The 22,554-nt window shown below is 32.3% G+C and overlaps 1 protein-coding gene across 2 annotated transcripts in view; it reads left to right on the top strand.

The window, feature by feature from the left end:
- The window catches only part of zormin, a 513,722-nt gene that overhangs the window by 24,054 nt on the left and 467,114 nt on the right, over positions 1–22,554 (top strand). Inside the window, exons 10-12 of one of the 2 annotated variants that reach the window (XM_075372750.1) lie at positions 2,634–2,756; positions 6,776–6,967; positions 7,924–8,117. In XM_075372750.1, coding sequence (XP_075228865.1) covers positions 2,634–2,756; positions 6,776–6,967; positions 7,924–8,117 — 509 coding nt within the window. Of the gene's footprint in view, positions 1–2,633; positions 2,757–6,775; positions 6,968–7,923; positions 8,118–10,721; positions 10,983–22,554 lie in introns of those variants that run through there. The other variant, XM_075372751.1, reaches the window with a different exon arrangement.

The following is a 22,554-nucleotide window of genomic DNA, read 5'->3' as shown; positions in this document are numbered from 1 at the left end:
GATAATAAAATATTTAAAGGATATTTAATTATCCATTTATTTATTTTAAGCAGGAGTTTTTGTTAATTGCGTTATTAAATTGGTTTAATTTTTTATTATTAAAATATATCTAATTTAGTTTACTTAAACAGTTTTGCTAATGCAGTTGTCTTTTATACTTTACTTTGCCTCCAAAACTAATATTTTATTTTTAGAATAAATGACAATTTGATCAGCATTTATTGTTAACCAATAATGCTTATGGTTTTTTAAGATAAGTTTTTAATTTATTAATTATAAAATGTAATGAAAAATTTATTTATATTTTTAATTTTTTCCCCTACTCCCCTGAGCCAGAAATACAATCAAGTAAAACTTGGCCCAGGAAAGTGTCCTTAAACTCAAAGGGAGCCACCCCCATACACTGGCTGTAAATCTGGCATGGCAGTTCGACCCCCTGGTTGGATCTTTAGTGTTTGCTTCAAATCCCCAGGCAGGAGTTACCGGGCCCCCACCCAGAGTTATGCCTGCCTCAAACCTCCAAATGAGGAATCAGGCCCGACTGTGTGGTTCCAGGCAACCCCCCTCCAGACGGTCGTGTCTCGGTCTTTTCTTTTTCCCCACCTAAAAGTACCATGGAGTCCCCGGCCGTTCACTGGAACCGACATACATTGGCATGCCGGCTTTCGCGACCGGAGCTATCCACCCTTCCCTACTCTAAAAACCGCGCCTCCTACTCTTGGCGTCTTTGCTGTTCAGTACAGTTGTTGCATATGTATCTACCTGCTTCCAATTTCTTTCGGAAGTCAGCATAAATTCCACTAGATTCTCGGGCAAAAGACCAACGGTCCGGCTTGCCTCCACGGAGCGTCCCATTCCTGGCAAAAGAAGATAGTATGTTCTACCGTGTCATCATCAGAAAAATACATACATTTTGCTGTATCTGTTCTGTCAATCCGGTACAGGAAGGCCATGAAATTTTCATGATCAGTAATTTGAGACAATCTAAAATTTATCTCATGTTGTCTTTTACACCCACCAATCCTCTAAATCCTGAATCAATCTTTGAGTCCAAGCTGAAGTTACACCAATTCTCCATCTTTTGGATCAGTGTTTGAGTGTGATTCTTTTAGCGTCCACTTTGCTAACACCTCTTAGTTTACTCACCCGCTCACACACTAATAGATCAATTGGAGAGGTGGATGCCAGAAACAGGCCGTATCGGATGAGATGGTCCTAAAAGCCGAGGCAACGCCTGGAGCAGCTCCTGTGCATGCTCTTAAGCCTATTTACATTTCTCTGAATGTTGACTGCAGAATTCCAAACCAGTGCTGCTTACAGAATAGCCGACGTCACCACAGCCACCTTAGATGCCTTAGGGCCTCTTCTTAGATGCCCTTGGGGCTATACAACAACAAGATCATATTTAACGACTTCATAGTCCTTTCGGCACTTTCGCAGCACAACTTCACATGGTCACTGAATTGGCAAGACTTATCAGCGATTACGCTCAAATACTTCACCCTGTCCCTGCGCTGTGTAAGCGTGTTAGCAAGATGAAGGTTGACTGGCCTAATTACTCTCCTTCCTGTCAATTTTATAAATACCCACTTATCAGGTGCCATAGAGAGTCCATATTCCTCCATCTATGAATTAATTACAAGGAGAGCCTCATTACCCCGTGTCTGGATCTCTTCTTCAGTCTTGTTGCCTACTAGAACGGCAAGATCAACTACGTATGCGACAGATTCAGTGCTCTCCGGTAATCTTAATCTAAGCACCTCGTCATATACAATTACCCACAAAAGCGGGCCGAGAACAGAGCCCTGTGGGATTCCACCAAAGGTCTGGAATCTAAGCGTATTTGCATCCGTATCAGTAGAGATCCACCTTTCATTTAAGTACTCGCCAATTTGTCTACGGAAGTACGCATTGATGCCCTTCGATCTCATGATAACGTTCCAGGGCAGGGACCCACAGGCATTTTTAACATCGAGCAGTATCATCATGGGTATGCCCCGAGTTCTCCACATGCCACCACGAACTCGTGACGCCCATTCCATCACCTTGCATACAGCCTGTGTAGTCAACCTCCCTGGCCAAAACCAGAACAGGTTGTCACTGATGCCAGCACCGCATTGAGCTCATCTATTATGCAGGACGCCAGCATCCGCTCCACCACCTTCCTGAAATTATTATTCAAACACAGAGGTCTATATTCTACTGGCAGATTTCTTCTTGGGTTTTGGAAGGATGAAGAGCCAAGACTTCTTCCAGCATCTTGGAAAGGTTTTTGTAGCTTACAATCTCCATCATTTGCCAAGGAACCTTGAGCATTAGGCCTTTATTCCAAAATTCCATCTGGGCCAAGACTTTTCTTTTCTCTTAGCTTGTTAATGGCTGCAACCAATTCGTCAAGAGTGAAGCATCTAACTTCACATCCTGTCAACTCTGTACCCTCTTGTGGTGCACAAGGAAACAATTTTGCAACCTGATGAGCTGCCTGTGTCTTCGTGAGAACGGGCAGTTGTCAGCCAAAACGCTTCATCACTATCTGGTAATGGTGTCTGGTATCTGGTATCTGGTTGCACATTACATTCTTTAATATTTGTCAACATATTATAATATAGTTTTTTCATTTTCTTGTAATTCAGGCTGTGCAATGGCTAGATGATTTATTTCAAGTGATGCTAAAGACACATTCTCATGTTGGTTGTAATGTGTTTGAAATTCAAACCCAAAAAGAAGAACATCAATCATTTCAAGAAACTGCTAAGGTAATTTATTTATCTGCCTTGTTCTTTTGTTACATATAAAAATCTTGTGCAATTTTAAAATTTGTTTTCCTTTCTTCTTATTGTTAACTTGCTATTAATACTTTAAATTATAATAATATTGATCTGAAACTAATTTTATTAATTTTAAGAATTAATATTATAATTCTTGTCATATTAGAATATAAAAGTTAAAAATTATCTGACATTAGCTCATTAAAACAAAAATTCTTAACCTATTTAGTTCAATCACCTGTCCCCTTCAAATTAGACCCCTTCTGATGTTTCTACTGTTGAATGCATTTTTCAAGGTCATTTTTAGTGAACACATACGTCTTCTTGTTACATTTCTTTTAATCTCTTTTTTGTCTTCAAATCTCTTTTCTTTAAACAGAATTTAAGCTTTGGAAAGAGCCAAAAAATCGCAAAGCGATTTGGAGCCTGCTGAAGTTGTTCGATCCCATGTTTTTCCAAGAATTTCTGGATAGTAGGTTGTGATGAACGGTCTGGAGCACTGATGTGATAAATTTCCATGACAGCATGAAAATCATGTTATTAGTCTTTTTGATTACCTAGGCTGGTTCATCATAAGTCAGATGTGATATTTCCTCCTCCACAAAATGATGATAAAGAATACTAAGTGTTCTTCATTGGCTAAGAGAAACTGTTCTACTCAAGAGATCACAGCTTTGGGAAAATGGCAATTGGATTGTGTTACATCACAATGAACCTACTTTAAAAGAAACAAGTCATTAAACTAAATAGCATAAGTATTTTTGTTTTTATGAGCCAAGGTCGGATACGTTTTGATCTAATCACTTTTTTGTGAATTTTTCTTGATTATTTATTTATCATGAAAATAGAATTCAGTTTAGTTCTATTTTTAACTATTTCATTTACTTACATTCAATAGAGTAGAGGAGATTTTATTTCTGAAAAAAAATAATAACCTATTAAGTCTTATTATTTTTTATACTCATCATTTTTACTTCCTTGTACAAAATAAAGGAAGTATGTGATCACGAAAAATTTCGGTTTTAAGATTTCAATGAAAACATCCATTTTGACCATCCCTGAACCCATTTTAACTAGTTTCAGTATGATGTCTCTATGTACGTACATATGTTTCTCACATAACTCAAAAACGATTTGCCATGGGATATTGAAATTTTGGATTTAGGACTGTTGTAACATCTAGTTGTGCACCTCCCCTTTTGATTGCAATCAAATGAACCAATTGTGTCCAAAGAGGCCCAAAATAAATAAAAAATTATTTTTTACTTTTTCTAAACTGCAATAATAAGCCCTCATTGAGAGCTTTTCAACAATATATCATAAGTGGTACTTATTTACACTGGTTCCAGAGTTATAGCCTAACCAAATTTTAGTTAATGAAATATTTTAATCTTAGAAGGGAAAAGCACAGTGGTTCAAATCAGACTTCATTTCCTTTTTTTAATTTTTTTAAAATTTAAATATATTGATTTATTAATAATTACTAACCTCTGATTATAAAGAAATTTTTATGATAAATAATAATTCAATAACAAAAAAAAATTGAAAAAATAACCTAAGTTATTAATGAAATCAAATTTTATGTACTTTTCATTTTAAAACATGTGTAATTTAATAGGCATACAAAGAAGTCATGTGATGCCCACATCAGATTTTTTTATATTTGAGTTAGGGTGTGAAGTTCTTTTCTATTTAATGAAAAAAAAATTAAGATATATATGAATAACATATCAGAAGAAATAATTTTACTACTTTGGGAGTAAATTATAAAGGGTGGATGAAGTAAAGTAAATCAAAAGGATAATTATATAGCAAAAAAGACTTTTGTGGAGAATAGATGTCTGCACATATCTAATATAAATTTAAGGAGAAAAAGGTTTTCTTAAATATATTACCTAGAATGCAGTAGGACTTCGAAATGTGATTAAAAATTATTTAGGTCAATAATGTATAAATTGAAGAAGCCTTAAGCCAGATAGGAGAGGAGAGAAGTTATTATGAAATCGTTTATAAAGAGACAAACTATGTTGTATTTTAAGAAATCCAAGTTTAGTTAATTTGGTGATAAAGGGTAAAAATTATAGAGAAAGATAAAATGTAAATTTTGGAAATAGGTAGCTGAGGATGCAGGATGTAGTAATTATATTGAATTTAAATGATTAGTATGGAATAGAAAGTAGTGGAGAAAGCAGTGGTTAAAAATTTAATATGGAATAGAAAGTAGAAAACCAAAAAACAATTATTCTTTCCAGTGAAAGCGCAGTCAGAGAGATGTTATAAAAATGGATGTATTTTTGAAAAAGATTATGTTTTTTTTAATTGTATATAGATCCTATGTGGATATACATTACAATAAACATACGCTTCTTTTTATTTGTTCATTTTAAGCTCTTAGTAATTCAAAATTTATTTCCATAGATGGGTGTAACTTTATCAATCAACTTCTATGGCATAGTGGTATTGTCTTTGCCTTTCATCTGGTAGGTCTTGAGTTTAAATCCTAGTCAAACTTGACATTTTTCATGCAGTACAAAAATTCATGTCTCATTAGTGGCTGTAATTTGGTGGTTAACCTGTAGTTGCTTAAAACATAAATTATTCAATTTGTAGTGGACATTTGCAATGTTAACAATTCCAAATCCTTTTTTCTTAGTTCTGTTCTAGTTCATAAAAAAATTTGAACAAAATCAAGATGTAAATAATAATACTGTAATCATTAATTATTATTAAATTATCACTTTATGATGATCCAAATTAAAAAATGCATTTGATAAAAATAGTAAAATTGCATGAAAAATAAAATAAAATAAGCATTATTAATAGAACTTTGTTCAGCATTAAATACTTTAAAAGCAAAGATGAAACTTAAAACAAAAACACAATATTATTACAGTTTTATTCTGCAACAAATATTTATAGTTATAAATATGTACTTTCAGAACTTCTGAATAATTCCATATAGTTCCCAAATATCCTCAAAGATTTCAGTATATCAGAAAAGATCTGTAATTACAATTTTAATTAAAATAAATTACACAGAATACTGAATAGTGTTATATTTTCACATTTTCATTCTTAAATTTAATGTGAAGTATGGGGTATAGAAAGTCAGAAAGTGAGGCGACAATAAAAGAAATAACATATTTCAAAAGTTTTAAAGTAAGGTTATGTAAAAAAACTAAATTTCAGTTGGAAAGAAAGAGTAATCATGTGGAAGTGTTGAAAAGAATAGGTAAAGGTCAAAACTAATAATAGGTCTTTATTGCATAATGAAAACAATAAAGAAGAGAAAAATTATAATGGAATAGGTTACATATTAAAGCACAACTGCATTGTAAAAACAGCTGTAGAGGAAAAGAGAAGCACTGGAAGGTGATGAATGAAGAGATGTTACATGACCTGAAATAAAGTCAAGGTTTTAAACAATTAATAGAAAAAGATTATGACAGACAGTTTGAAATGTAGCTCTTATATGTTACATGATGAAGAGCTTGCCTACAGAGCTTAAAAGGTTTAGCTACAGGTCTTTTTTACAAGTAAAAACATTCAGAGAATAAATGCTGTTATCTTTGCATTTTTTACAATAATTTTTTTTTTTTAACTGTTCAAATTGATGATCTAATATTAACAGATATTAATCTGATATTAAATTATATTTTTGAATATCATCTTTGAAACATTTTGGATAAAAATGATTTCTAGACTGTTCATTATTATTTTACATTCTTCTTTATTGTAAGTGTTTTCATGTAATGTGTGGTAAAATTGTATATTTTAATGAGAATCTTGGTGATGTTTTTATTTTGCATCTGTTTTGATGACAGACAATCTTATTTTGCAACTTGTTAGTAACCATATCATTACTGTACAGTGTTTCTTCTGTTTGATTGTGTTTTTTTTTTAATTATTAGTCAATAGACTGAAATATCTTAGATAAAAAATTGTTAAACATTATTTTTTTAACATTTGTCAGTTGTTCTTAGTATTTTTTTTTTTTTTTTTTGCAGGGTACTTATGAATATGGGTGTCAATTAGTTAGTGCTGCATTAACATTAAGGCAGTCATGTAAGCTACCAGTAGATAGTAATACTGCTTTATCTCATAGTTTATGGCAAGCATGGACTCGTTTACATACTGTTGGCCAAGAACAAATGACCCGTCTAAGAGTCTCTGCTGTCTTTCATCGCAGTGTTCATCAAGTAATACATTTGTAGTTTTTTCTTATGTTATTTTTATTATTGGTGAAAAATCTATATGTTTTTATTGTTATTGTCTACACATTTAATTTCATTCATGAATATTACTTTACAATATTTAAAAAAAATATATAAATATTTTTGATTAAATTACTAATTTTTTATACTCAAAAAGGTTTTTTTATTAAGAGAGTAAAATATCATCAGAATAAAATTCTTCCCTGGAATTGTAATTCTACAGTTCTGTCCAATTTATAACTATTGCCAAAATTAGATTGTTTATAAATAAATAAAAAAGGTGATTTTCATTATAAGTGCATGGAATGTGCTAATAGAACATCTGTTGAGAGTTATTATGTAACTTCTTTGGTGGAGTTTGAGGTGGCATTGTTATTAATGATGCTCATTTTGAAATGTTTAGAGAATCTCTTTAGAATGTGATTGGTTGAGATGTATGTATTTGTTTTGCTTGTTCATTTAATGTATGTATCAAATTTACTGTTTATAAATTTCAGATTGTCTGAATGTATTGAGTTATGATTTTATGAGATATAGTGTAAAATTTGCATGTTGAGATTAATATCTTTGTAGTGTTTCCTAATTCTATGCAAAGATAAATTGTGTTGTTGTATGTCACCCTTTTCAAAATCAACAGGGAAATCCAAGGTATGGAGCAGTTAGGCATAGTGAAACTTAACTAAGTACCATTGGCAATAAAATTTTTTTGTATAAAAATGCAAATCAGAACTGGTCCATTCATTTAGTTAATAAATGGGAACTTATGAAAAACGTTTAGGAAAATATTAATGTAAAACCTAATGTATAATCCTCTTTTTTCTAGGAGATTAAAATTAAATATTTTAATGAAAAAAGAGTTAGTGTAATTTAAAAAAATAATAATTAATTAAAGTCATTAATGTGTTTTTTTTTTTTTTTTTTTTTTTTACTTTTGTTTAAAGCATTGTAAACAACTACAAGAATTAACAGCTGCTGTTAAAGGTATAGCAGCAGAAGAAGATGCTTCTCGGAGACGATCAAAAATTCGGAAACTTTTTGCCAGCAGAGAGAGACTACTTTTAGAAGTGGGCCGGATGGTTAGATTGGGTAGACTATTGCGTACTCGCCTAAGAGAACCACTTTGTCCTGATCAAATGTAAGTAATTAAATAAAGTGAGTAATTTATTTTTTAATTATTTGAAGATGATTATTTTTTTATGTTTTGTTTTAAAAATATTTCTTTATTTATTTTTTTTATTAATTATTTTCTGACTTTTTCTTTTAGTAATTTGAATATTATTTTATGGGTTTTATACCAGTTCTAGAAAAGGGAAATTCTCAATTTGGCTCACAAATTTTTTCTCATTTATATATATTTAAGCCTTACTGTTCATCAAATGCTCTGGTTTTAATGATTTTTTTTTTAATTGTAGGGAGTTCCTCTGGTGGTCCTTAAGTAAGTTTATGCCAGAGAAATTAGAAGAAAAGTCTATTTTTAATAAAATATTTCATGTTAAAATAACGATCTCCATGGTGGAGTAGTAGCACCTTGGTCTTTCATCTGGGGATCCTGGATTTGAATCCCAGTCAGGCATGATATTTTTCATATACCATAAAATTACATTTCCATATTCCCTTGTACAAAGCTTCTGAGGTGAATTAATTCATCAAAGCATAAAATAATTACAATACACCAAAGTACAGAATCAAAAAGAGCTCTTACCTTATCTTATTATTTTTCTTTTTTTATTTCTATATATCGAAAGTGCTTTAGCAGAAATTCTTCATCATCATTTGATTAAAATTAAAAATTAATTACACATTAAAAAATCAATGAAACACTAAACTGCATATATGAACTAATATATGCAGTCAAATAATTAATTAGAATAATTAAAAATCTTTCAATTTTAAAAACATTAAATTTTTTTTATTAATATGTTTGTGGCCAGCCACCAAATACTGATTTAGTGGCTGGTCACAAACATGTTAATGAAAAAATTTTAATGTTATTAAAGTTTAAAGATTTTAAATTATTTACTTAATTATTTGACTGCTTAATATTAATATTTAGTGTTTCATTAATGTTTTAATGTGTAATTAATTTTTAATTTTAATAAATTGATAATGACAAATTTCCTCGAAATTAAAAACAAAATAATTTTATTCTGAAAAATCAACTAAAATTAAAGATACGTAATAGTACTATTTTAAATCCTTATCTAAGTTTTGATTTTTTGAAATGATCACCAGATAATTTGAAGAACAACTTGGTTAACCTTAATGAGATACTAATTTAAAAAAAAATAAATTTTGAAGCAATATGTTTTACTTTTTAGTGTGTTTTTTAAGTTTATTTAATTTTTTTAATGCCTAATGAATTAAATACATGAATAAATGTCATTATAAATTAGTTTTAATGACATTTTAAATGCTAATTCAGCTATTTTAGTGTTATGTTAATACAATTAAAAAAATATTTCTTTAAAATAAAACAAAGTAATGTTTCTAGTAATCTTTTCCTGTTGCACAATTTTCTTTTTTGGGGTCCCTAATAGTTTAATAACTTTATGCTAAAGAAATTATTTTTTTTCGTAATATAAATATTATATCATATTTTATTTAAAGGTATGATCAGGTGATCAAACTGTTAAGTTACTTATTTCTATTGTTATACCTATTACTTCATTAATTAAATCTTCTAGCATTCTAAACTCTTGGATTAAGTGTTTATGGTATATAGTTCTTTCTATTCAACTTTATTAAGTTTTAAAACACTATTATGTAAGTATATTTTGATTTCAAAAATATCTTATGGTTACATTTTAAATGTTTAAAATATAAATACTTTTGCTCTAAAGATTATAATAAATATAAATGATTTTATATCTGTTCATTTATTATTTTCTTTTGTATATGTATGTATGTATATATATATATGATCTTATTAAAAACTTAATGCTGATCACATGCTTATTGGATGTCAGTTTTATTTATATACTTCTTGGTGATTCCTGATGTAAGGTTTTCCTCTCATAGCTATACTTTTTGACCTCTGTCATTTTGTTTATTTTTTATTTTGTTCCATTATTAATTACAAAAAAATAAAATATGCCATTCAAGTCCATTAAATTATTTTAGCACATCTATTGAAATAGTAAATCTTATATTGATTATATAAGAAGAGGAAAAATTATAATCATATCATTTCTTATAGCAGGATTCACTAAGCATAAATCATTGTAAAAGTTCATAAATTTTAAGTAATACATTTAATTTTTTTTCAAATCATAAAGATTAGTGAAATTTACAGGATGGATAGTATGCAAAGAAAAAGAAATATGCAAATGTTATTAGAAGGATGGTTAATTTTAATTTTATTTAAATAATTAATAATAACAACATTAATAATAAAAATTATTATTCGCATTGTGATTAGTAAATGATCAGAAATAGACTAAAATTATTATTTATAATAAGTAAGCTATAAAAATCATTAAATACACAATTTTAATTTATAACACATCACTAAAATAGGAAGCTATTATTGTCAAAAACATTCAAGGAGGATGTGAGACAGGTGGGCTGATAAAAATATTTTTATGTGAATTTAAACTGTACGTTATTTTACTCAGTAGTCCCAGTACATGGAGATAGTGATGAAATAGGAATGGAGGGGTAAATGTTGTATATGAGTTAAATGGAGAAAGAGAGAAAGAAAGGAAAGGAGAAGAGCGAGAGAGCTGAGGTGTATGAGGAGTTAGGTAGGATAGGAAGTTTAAGTAAGTTACAGTGTGTGTTGGTTGGTCATTTGGCACATAGCCTATAGATACGACTACTAGTCTTAGTTTGTCTTGTTGGATGGATAGTGTGCGGCATGGAGCAGTGGTGTTTTATGTCTTAGTAAATTATATACTATGTCAAGTGTAAGGCGATCTAGTTAGTGTTTAAGATAATTTTTTTGGGATAATGGTAAGAAGGAAAAAATATTCGCTGTAGAATACAATCAGGATACTGAAATGTGAGTAATTCATCCTTTTTATTTGTTTAATATTTTTGTTCCCATAAAAGAAAACTGTAAACATTCATTAGTGAATGATTTTGATTCAATTTAAATGTTAAAATAAATTTGTTATATTAATTGAAATATAAGTTGAATATAAATTGGAATTATATAGGTTATCATTTCATCTCTAGTCTTTGGAATGCTTTTATTAGTTTCACTTGTTTTTTTATTAAACTGCTCATTATATATAAATTATACATGAAAGATAATAAAAAAATTAACCTTTACTGACAGCTTAATGCAATTAAAAATTTTATGTTACTTTAATTCCTTGTACACAGCATGTTGAGAAAGAAATATTTTTCATCATACAATCACAACATATTTCATAATGAGAAAAATAGAATGTTAATATTTTTTTTATCTTATATTTTTAATTATATGATGTTCTACAAAAATTTTATATTGTTAATATCTTATAATTTTATAAGTAGAAGACTGTATAATTTTATAAATTATTCAAAGTAGTCTTTATTCATTCTTATGAAAATTATTATCTGAAGTGAAATTTTTCTTAAAATTCATTTATCAATTTTTTTTTATTAACACGTATTAGGGTAATTCTGTTCCATAACTTCAGGTGAAGTAAACTTTGCTTATGTTTATTAATACATAAGAATATTTAGTCACATTATGCTGATTGGTTGAAATTAAACAGAATTATAATAAAAAATATCACTCTTTTGACTTTCATTCAATAAATAAATACATATTTATTTATTACTCTACTATATTTATTATTTACTCTAAAAAAAAAAAAATACAGGCTGACTGTCAAATTACAGGCACTTCTTATTTATTTATTTTATGATGAGACAAGAAATAGATTTTCTTGTACATGAGAAAGTTCTAGGCCAGTACAGGATTCAAACTAGAATCTTCTAACATATGCTACAAAAGAAGTCATTAACCTTGAGCAATAGATAATAAATTTAAAGAGATTATAAATAAATTGTGTTTGTGAATATAACATTTAATTTTGATGATTAAAGCATAACATTTCTGATTACAAAGCATATCATAAAATTTTAGTATTTATCATTTATTATATATATAAAAGTACGCGAGAGCGCACACGCACTCACACGCGCACGCGCACACACACAAAATATAATATATAAATTAATGGATTTACCTAAGCAGATAATCTTAACTAAATCTATTCTTATTTTGTATTGAATAATGCATTTACGGAGGTACCTCCGTAAATGCATAAGTTCTTTTACAAAATATTAAATATTTATTAAAAAAAATCAATACAGAAAAAAATTAAAAACACATAACAGCCATGTAATTTAGTCATATATAGTTTACATGCAACTAAAAAAAACTTCTACATTCCTTATTATTTTATTTATGGTTTTTATTTTTTATGAGGTTCTTTTCATCTATATTTGAAATTTTTTTCATTTCTGTATGCCTTCTTATGTTTAACAATCTCCATGGTGATCTCTGTAGCAGAGTAGTAGCGTATCAGCCTTTCATTCAATGATTAATGATAATTTAATACATTACTGTCAGGTTCCGTAGAAAAAATTAGCCGCAGTTACCTTTAGTAAAATATACTGTAATTAATTTATTTTAACGAATTGCAACTATATTTTTTTAAGTGCATTAAATATCATTTGAAAGAAAATGATGTGAAGAATATAAAAAAATGTTCATGTTCATGTTGTAATCAAGGACACAATGTGATATAGTTAAAGTAAGTGTTTTTCAATTTAACATGAAGCAGTGCCCGCATTCCTTCTCTCTCATTCACACTCATCCAGACCGAAAGTAATTATTTCAAATAATGATAACAACTACTTGCAGCCATTTTTTTACAGGCAACCATGTGTTATTCTGTACAGAAAAAATTAAACTTCAATTTAGTATATATTTTTTTAAAAAAACACAATGAGTGTAAATGATTAACAATAACATACCTGTTTACACCTGGCCACTTGGAGACTGCTGCTGACTGAGAGCTGGCAACCATTTTTTTTTACATTCTTCACATCATTTTCTTTCAAATGATGTATAATTGACTTAAAAAAAGTATAGTTGCATTTGTTAAAATAAATTAATTACAATATATTTAATTAAAGGTAATTGCAGCTAATTTTTGTTAGGAAACCCAGCAGTAATGTTTTAAATTATCATTAATCATTCATTTAAATCGAGTTTCATTAAAAAAACAGATACCTGCAGAAATCAGCCGCCAGATCTTAGACTAACAGCTGGTTAAGTAATTGTATATATTACAAATACCTAAAAGTACTTTACATAAACCTCTGCATTTCTTATATCTCTGGCTACAAAGCTCAATAGAGGTTAAATAAATTCTACCAAATCTTTTGATTTTCTTTTAAAAGAGTAAAGAAAGGTTATTGAGAGAACTTGTTTTTTCTTATGAATAAGTTCTTTTTCTAAGTTTGATTTAAGCTCTAATAAATCCAAACAGGAAAAAGATTAAAATTAAACAAAAACCAATGCAAAAAACTTAGATGCTCCTAAAATGTTTTAACTGCAACCTATTTGGTCTGGTGATAAATCTGATCTGAAGGTTTCCTAAACTTTTTTATTAAAAATGGCACCATTAATAGTACACCTGGATATTCATTGAAAAAATATACTGATAATCATCTTCAAAATGTCTTTGGAAGAATAGTTCCATTAATTTAAAAATAAATCATTTACCATAATATCATAATCTAAGAATCTAAGATATAATTTAAGAAGTTATTATTTATCTCACATAAGGAAAAGAACATTCTTTTAAAGTTCAAAAAAATATCTTCTGTAATATGTAGGATAAAAAGTAAAAAAAAATAAAAAAATAAAAATTAGTAAGCAAGCAGTTGTTTTATGACAACTGCACCTAATCACTGCAAAAAAGAGAATTTAGTGTGAGCAAGAAGAAAGGGTTGTATGGTAAATGAAATTTTTTTTCAATAACAAAAACTTTTATTTGAAAATAGTGATTAATTATGGTGTATTGGATATATTGTAACAAGATTTAGATTTTTGAAGATTGGGAGACCTAGCCTCGGCTGAAATATTATAATTTGGCTTTTTATTCAACCCCCAGTTAAGAAACAGTACATTTTTAACTTATATTAAAAAATAATCTTAAATGATAGCTACATACTAAATTAATTAACAATACTTTAGTTTGTTTACTTGGTAATTACCTTATATCTTTCTTTTTCCTGTTTTAGCCTCTGGTAATTACCTTTCAGATAATACTTCAGACGATGATATGTATGAGTGTAAATGAAGTGTAGTCACAGTCTCAGTTCGACCATTCCTGAGATGTGTGGTTAATTGAAACCCAACCACCAAAGAACACCAGTATCCACAATCTAGTATTCAAATCCATGTAAAAATAACTGACTTTACTAGTACTTGAACGCTGGTATTCCCGACTTCCAAATCAGCTGATTTGGGAAGATGCATTCACCACTAGACCAACCCGGTGGGTTAATTGCCTTATATCTACCAAACTTGTGTTTTACTGTGCTTACAGCTACCAACAGCTGGTACCCTCAATATATACTAAAATGATATTATAAGCCAATTTCCATGAAGGAGTGATAACATCTCTGTCTCGGAGGTTCCAGATTCAAATTCCAGTCAGGCTTGACATTTTTCATATGCTAAGAAATTTGTTATCCATTTGTAACTGTATTTGCCTCAGCCTGGTTTTGCTGTATAAACAAATAAAACTTTAATAACAACACACCAATTTTTAATTCATATTAAATGTAATGGTTGTCATTGAATATTATCACCCAAATTAGTTAAATGTATGTTTAGAGAAAGCTTGACTTCAATTAATCAATTTAAAAAATCTAACTTGAATCAATTAATTTATTAAAATTAATTAATCTTTGTAAACACCTCCTTTTCAGAGCAACTTTTAGTCTGATGTATAGTGAGTGTACTTCGTGCCATATCTTTACATTAATGTTAAGTATTTTATCTGATAAATTAATAAGTCAAAAATAAATTATTGCCCATGTTTAACATAGGTGATACATAGAAACTGGTGTATTAAATTTAACTTTTACTTATGTATTTTTTATTTCTTATTCCAGGTGAGATTCCCTGAGGTTTTCTAGGTATTAGGTTTATAGGAAATGTAATTAATCATCTTACCCATAACCCTTCATCAATTACATAATTATGTTGTTTTCTTTGTAGTGCCTTTGTTCAGAATACAATACTTCTTTATTCTTTTTTAAATAAATCTTTTATTATATTTAGCTTTTATTATATTATTACATGTTCGTGGCTCAATCAGGAAATTGAGAGATTGGCAATTGAAAATGTTTATATAATTACAATTTATTAGTTTAAGGACATAAATACCAGCCGTGAAGTATTTAGGGGTGTGGCTGGACAAGAACCGATCCTTTACTATACATGTTGAGGAGGCGGGGAGAAAGGGCGAAAATGTGGTGAAGGCGCTCAGCAACATGATGAGAAATAAGGGCGGTCCTCAGACGGGTAAGAGGAAACTGTTGGCCTGTATGTACTCTTCGGTGGTGTTATATGGAGTTCCTGTATGGCTGGGAGCGTTGTCGAGGGCCAGGAACCTGAGGCGTTTGGTTATGCAACAACGTAGGCTAAACATACGTGTCATCGCAGGGTATTGTATGATCAGCGCCGAGGCGGCTTCGGTTATAGCTGGAGTACTGCCCATAGAAGCCCATACTGCCCATACAAGTACTGCCCATACAAGCGCAAATGAGAGCTTCAATAGTGAATGGAGGGGATAGAAAGGAGGCAGTTGACGGTCTCTACATGGATTGGCGTGACAGATGGCGAGATTCGGACAGAGGAAGGTGGACCTATGGGCTCATAAGAGACGTCAGGAACTGGGTGGAGCGAAAGCATGGTAACACAGGCTACGAATTCACCCAGTTCCTGTCTGGACATGGATGTTTTCGGGACTACCTGTACAGGATGGGCAGATGCCATACAAGTCGCTGTCATGATTGCGGCAGACTGGATACAGCAGAGCATGTGGTGTTTTTTTGCCCTAGATGGCGCAACTTAAGAGTAGTGCTCTAGGATCAGGGTGTGTAGGGGGCCAACAATATAATCGAGGTAATGCTCAGCAATAGCAACAAGTGGGAGTGTGTCTCGACTACGATCGCATCAATGATACGAGAGAAGGCCAATGAAGAGAGGCGACGGCAGGCTAAGTAGATGCGAATCTATGGAGACTTGGAGTTTGATGACGGGTGATCAAGGGAGGCCAGCTTCTGCGGGTGGGCGGCGGGGGCTCCTCGGAGTCGTCGCTCGTCGATCGCCTACTGGGGACACCTTCCGGTCACACGGATTCGGATAGTAGAGTGCCTGGGTGATCATGCAGGGGCTGTACATACCATATGGCTTAGATCCGGCCCCTGCATGGTAGGAGGGGAGGGTTTTTAGCGGGTGAGAGCCCCGCACTGCCGTCAGTGCGGGGCTCTCACCCGCTAAAACCGTCCCTTCGCCGGTTTTAGTCGCTACGAGTTTCGCAGGTGGTTGCGACCTTGAGGAGGACTTCCCGCCTCTTCCAGTATGCTCTGATGGTGATATGGAAGCAAAACAAGGGATTCCGAAGACATCTGGGAAACTGAGATTGCGCCTTTCTCCACCGGTTGCAAAGGAAACAAAAAAGTCCAAGGTTGATGGTAGGGGTTCTTTGTACAACTCAGGAGAGGCCTCTGAATTGGAGAAGCGTGGGTCATTCCAGGACGTCTCCCGCATAGAGGAGCGGCAGACGGAGGGGAAGAGGAGTGCAGGTGATGCAAAAAGCATCGATTAAACTCCGGTAGAGACGTTAACATAACTTTTTGTTTAACCACGTTAGGGAGTTAAGATCGCTTGTGCGGCAGCATACGAACACAAAAGTGGAAATCAAGAATTGTTCCAAACGTATGGATGCCTCTGTTCGTGTGATGAAGGTATTTCTAGATGTTCTAGATGAAATAATCTAGAGCCTCAGGAGTAACAATCAATTCGACCGGGTACGATGGAAAAGACCACCCAGACGTATTTCATTGTTATGGACATGGCTTCGCAGACTCCAGCCGCGGTTTTTGATCGAAGTGCGGAGCTCCGTCGATCGATTGATGATGGTATTGCTGACGAAGACCTTGGGTCCTTCGGGGCTGGCTTGAGGATGGATGTTTTCCTATTTTCAGTCCTGGTAGAGGACACTCCTGGGGTAGAAGAAGGTACTGGATTTGCATGGATAATTGATCTGGGGGATGGGGTCGATCACCCAAGTCACACTCCGGTATTTCTTATAGCACCATGGATTGGAAACTTGGCTCGTTCGGGTAAATTGACGGCGGGCCAAATCCTTGTTGTACAGTCATCTGCTCGATACCTGTCCGGGGACTACGGTGATTCCAAAACTGACCTTAATCGTATTGATTACGCTCTAATTATTAACTCGGCGTCTGGAGACCGTAAGGTGGCCTTCGTCGTCTTCCGGTCGGTTCCGTAATGAAGGATGGGCACAATTGGGCGGTGTGTTTTTCAGGACTATCGGGGCAAGTTGGGCAACTGTTGCGCTGCACAGATGAATATTTCAGTCGACGGGTCGGGAAGAATCACTTTGTGCACCTGTTAGTGTCGATGCAGAAGGATGTCGGCAAGAGACGTTGGCAGGACTACCGACGATGACAATGGTAGTCAAAGCGGAGGGAAAAACTTACGCTGCTCCCCCCCAGCTCCTCCCCCAGGGTGAAAGGCTTTGTAGTCAGGTGAAGTCGGGAACCTCTCCGCCCGTAAGGGTCAGGGTGAGCACCTCTACATCCGGGTGCGGACCGATAGTGGTGCTACTGAACGGATAAGCAAGGATAATTCTGCGAAGGTCGAAGGTACCACTACGGCTCTGACAGGAAGGGTGACAGAAGGGTTCACGTCCTTATTTAGGATATGGATGTACTCACCACTCAGGATGAGTTCTTTAGTTCATTATGGAGTTTCTGAAAATCACGGGGTCAGTGTCGATGGAAATTATGTCCATGCGATCGGCCTATGGTGCATCGCAGGTGGTCACTGCGGCTGTGCCGTCCATCTTTGCAGATAAATTATTGGCTGATGGACGTATCTGTATTGAATGGGTGGTTTGTAGGGTTATGAGACATTCATTTGACGACCTTTGTTTTTGCTGCTGGATTCCAGAACACAGGGCCAATTCATGCACCAGGCCAGATCATAGTGGCTACTGTTTCATCTGCAGTGAGACCAGTCATCTACAGAAGGACTGCCGGCGAGAGGCTCAGTGTCCTTTCTGTCGGTTGCATGGACGTGTACACATGGGTAGGAGATGCAAGGCTTCACCTGGGACATGAAGATACGGTGCCTGCTCAATGCTGATGGGTGTCTGTGAGGGATAGCCCCATCCAAGAGGGGTGGGGGCTCCAGCATCCCACCATAAGTGATTGTACGGGGACTCCTTCGCAACACCTCTGGAGGAGGAAATGTAAGACCATAGTTCTGGTGGGGATCCCCTTGGGGTCTCCAGTTAGAGGCAGGACATTATGACTGAAGTCCTGGTAAGGTCTTCCCACTAGAGGTGTGGCATGTACTGCAAGACTGAGTCCCAGCTACCTGGGCAGGACCTTGTGTTCTGCCGAGGTAGTTTTGAGGCGAAGGCATCCCCCCAGAGATGAGTAATGTTTAGATACTTGTTCTGGCTCTGAGGAGCAGGGTAAATGAAAAAAGATCACAGCCACACTAATAATAATAACAGCAGATATTGATTGCATACTAAACAGAGTTTAAAGTAATCATCAAGATTTATTCACAGCTAGTTAAATAATGAAAACCAGAATTCAGTCCCATTGATAAAAGACATTAGCATGACTGCTAATTTTAACACTTTTAATAACTAGTCTTGTATTAACAACAATAGTAGAATAGATAAGACAAGTATAAAGTTCTTTTGATGCAAATACCTTTGCTGTTCACAAATGAAATTACCCTAACAATTTATGAATGAAATTTAATACGATATCTCTTTTACTTATAGTTTAACAGTAACTCATTGAACCATTTTTTGTTTTTATGCACTGGAATTACTCATGACATCACCTTCATTGTGTCAAACCTGCACTAGAAATTCACTCCTTTACTGACCTCCTCTGAGAATACTCTCACTTCAAACTCACATAATTACTCACTTAGAACTCTAACATAGCCCTTTCTCACAGACTCTCTTCACAGACTTCATGTTGCAGACTGATGAACTGGTCTTCCCCAGAGTATTTATAGTCCTATCCTCTTTACCTGCAAAACCAAACCCAACTCGAAGCGTAAGAACGATCATCCGTCCTCACATTTTTTCATTGAAATTCCAAACCTAGGTCCGGTAACTCTTCTCACAGAACAGCATTTGTTTAGGTGTGTCAGCAGGCAGTATTACAATGGAAGATGGTTAGACGGACCTGTTACCTTTGCTAAAAAAGTTAATTTTAGCCCCTTTCTGAATTCCTCCCATTATTATATTTTCCACTACTTTTTTTTTAATTGGCAGAAATTCGTTATTCATGCCTGTTCTAACGGTCTTGTTACAATATGTATTTAGATTCTTATTTAGTTTTCTTTTTCCTTGTTTTAGTCCTTTTTTTCATTTCATATTGTATAATTTCTAAGAAATATTTTTTTTATTAAAATGAAATACTGTGTATATTCTTCAGCATTCATGTACTCCATTATTTTTAAACAGTTTCTTACATTTTATTAATTTTTAAAAAAAGAATCCCTACTGATTGGAAAAATAAGTACAGTTGTATTGTACCCTACAACAAACAGTTCAGTAATTATTGTTTTTATAGATTGCCTGTTCCTATATGGCTGTTGACACAACAGCCATATGAAAATACATATATACATGTGCAGTATATGAGTTGTGTCTCATATACTGCCCATGACATGTGCAGTATATGAGACACAACTGATATATGAGACACTAGTCAGTTTCCTTCTCCTAGTGTTATGATGTACATTACACAGTCAGTGCTCATAGTGAAAACTGGGGAATCTGTATTTGCACAGCTAAATATCACCTGCATTTTAGAGAGCATAGCATGATGTTATGGAATATACAAGAATATACAGCTCTAAAGGACAATCTTAAAAGTTTTTAGATATTTATAGGTAATAATTTTTTACGCACAGCTTCTTTGATAGAATAATTACTACGCCAATTTCAAAAAAATAATATTTTAGGTAGCAGTTGTCAAAAAATATTATAAGCTTTAATTTTTAATGAGATAAAGATTTAATGATTTTTTAATGATGATCTCTTCAAAATATACTATTTCTAAATTTTATTAGATGTACAGCTGATGAACATCATTATACCTCGAATTATTTTAATAATTTTTTTTTTAGTTTCTGTTGTTACTATTTTTTTATATATACTAAATACAGAAATCAGTTCAGAACTTAGTTTGATTCATACGCTACAAACTGTTATGTAAAATTTTGCTGAGGTGTTATGACTAGAGTTATGGTGCTGTTTAGAATTATGTTGTTAGATTTGTGGCTAGTTTCTTGCCACTTTGCATTAGTTTTTGTACAGACATATACAGGCTTAAGTACAGACATGTATAGAGCATACTTCCAATATATAGTATCATTAGTAAATTGTGTGGTCTAAGGAAATTCACTTACTGTTATACTTCTTACGTTAGTGGTTGGGATTTTTAAAGCTTTTACCTGAACACTTTTTGTTATTTTTTCTTTTAGTATTTAAAACTTTGGGTTGTTCAGGAACTGTATGAAGAATAATAGCCTAATAACACTGATAAACATAATTTTTGTTTCCTAACATGTGATACATGATTTTAATCTGTTTTTTATGCTGAAATCGAATTTGAACTCAGAATCTTTGTATCACCCACCAATTTTGAAGAATCTTATATTTTAATTAAAGGATTTTTTCATTTTTCAATGTAGTTAGCATTTTAAGCTTTTATACTGTATTTTATTAGTTTACTTTTTATTGTTTAACTTTGTTAACATAATTTTTTAATCCATAAATAAACAATACTAGTAAAGAATTGGATCATAACATAGTCACATCTTATGACATCATATGTACTGAAGAGTCACATATGTCATATATGTACTGAAGAATGAGCCTTCATGGACAAGATTAATCATGTCTGTGCAGGTCAAAACATGTAGCTGAAAACAGCTGTGTTGGTTGTTATAAGCACTAGATTTAGGAATGAATTTTGTTCAGTCTTATTATTGTCTTAAGTTTGTTAACAGTACAGTGTCATAATGCCTCAAAATTGTTTAAATGATGTGGATGCCTTTTGTTATGTTAAAAAAAAATAAATTAAAAAATATAATAAAGGAGTTGAAGTGTTATACGAACCGATGTGTTTTCCTTGTAAGCTCCTAATATTTCATTAATTAAATTTTCATTTGGCTATAACTTTGGAAGCAATGAAAATAACTACCACCATATTGTTGAAAAGCTCTCAATGGTAGCTTATTACTGCAGTTTAGAAAAAGTCCATAATCCAATTTTTTTTTTATTTTGGGGTTTTATGGACACTTTTGGTTCTGTAGATTGCCATCAAAAGGGCAGGTGCACAACTAGATGTTACAATAGTCCTAAATCCAAAATTTCAACATAGTATGGCTAATCGTTTTTGAGTTATACAAGATACATATGTACGTACAGACATCACGCCAAAATTAGTCAAAATGGATTCAGGGATGGTCAAAATGGATATTTTGGTTGAAATATGAAAACCAAAATTTTTCTCGATCACAATACTTCCTTTGCTACATACAAGGAAGTAAAAATTGAATGAATTATTTTTTAATAAATAATTTTTTTAAGTAATGGTCACTTTCATTACATTGAAATTAACCAATAAGAAAAATTGTAAAAACTATTTTTTGTCTATGACTTTTAGTGTTAATGTACTATGTTCTATAATAATGAAGGTTAACTTAAATTGAACATTTACAAGTAACTGGATTTAACTGTTCATTTACATCATATGCTTCTACTATTGGCATACTCTTGTAGGTTTTAGCTTAAGGATAGGAATCTACACCTGAAAATCGTGGTAAATCCCTCCCATTTAAGTCAAGAAAATTCTGGGAAATGGTCTTAAAAGCAGAAAAGCACTTTCTTTGTTATAAGAAAGTGATTTAATTAAAACTGGATTACATTTAATTATCATTTGTAAGATGTCACTATGATACTAAATTTTTATTTAATTTAAGTAGAAGAAATTATTTACTTTTACTAAAGAACACAGAGTAGTGTTAATATATAAATAGCTTTTTGAATGCACAATAAAACACAGAATTCTGGCAAGATACACTGTATGTTTCTAATAAGTTTTAATGGAACTCTTGCCAAACTGGGGACATTATACTCTCACGCTATGTCCTAGAAACTTAGATGCACTGATTTTTGATGTCTACAATATCATATTATTGTTATTGTAGTTACACAGTGTTATTTCAATAGTTTTAATTATCTTGTACTCTTTTAATGTTA

The sequence above is a fragment of the Lycorma delicatula genome, chromosome 8 (assembly GCF_047948215.1).
Source record: "Lycorma delicatula isolate Av1 chromosome 8, ASM4794821v1, whole genome shotgun sequence".
Taxonomy (NCBI): Eukaryota; Metazoa; Arthropoda; class Insecta; order Hemiptera; family Fulgoridae; genus Lycorma; species Lycorma delicatula.
This window is presented reverse-complemented; position numbering and strand designations above follow the sequence as displayed.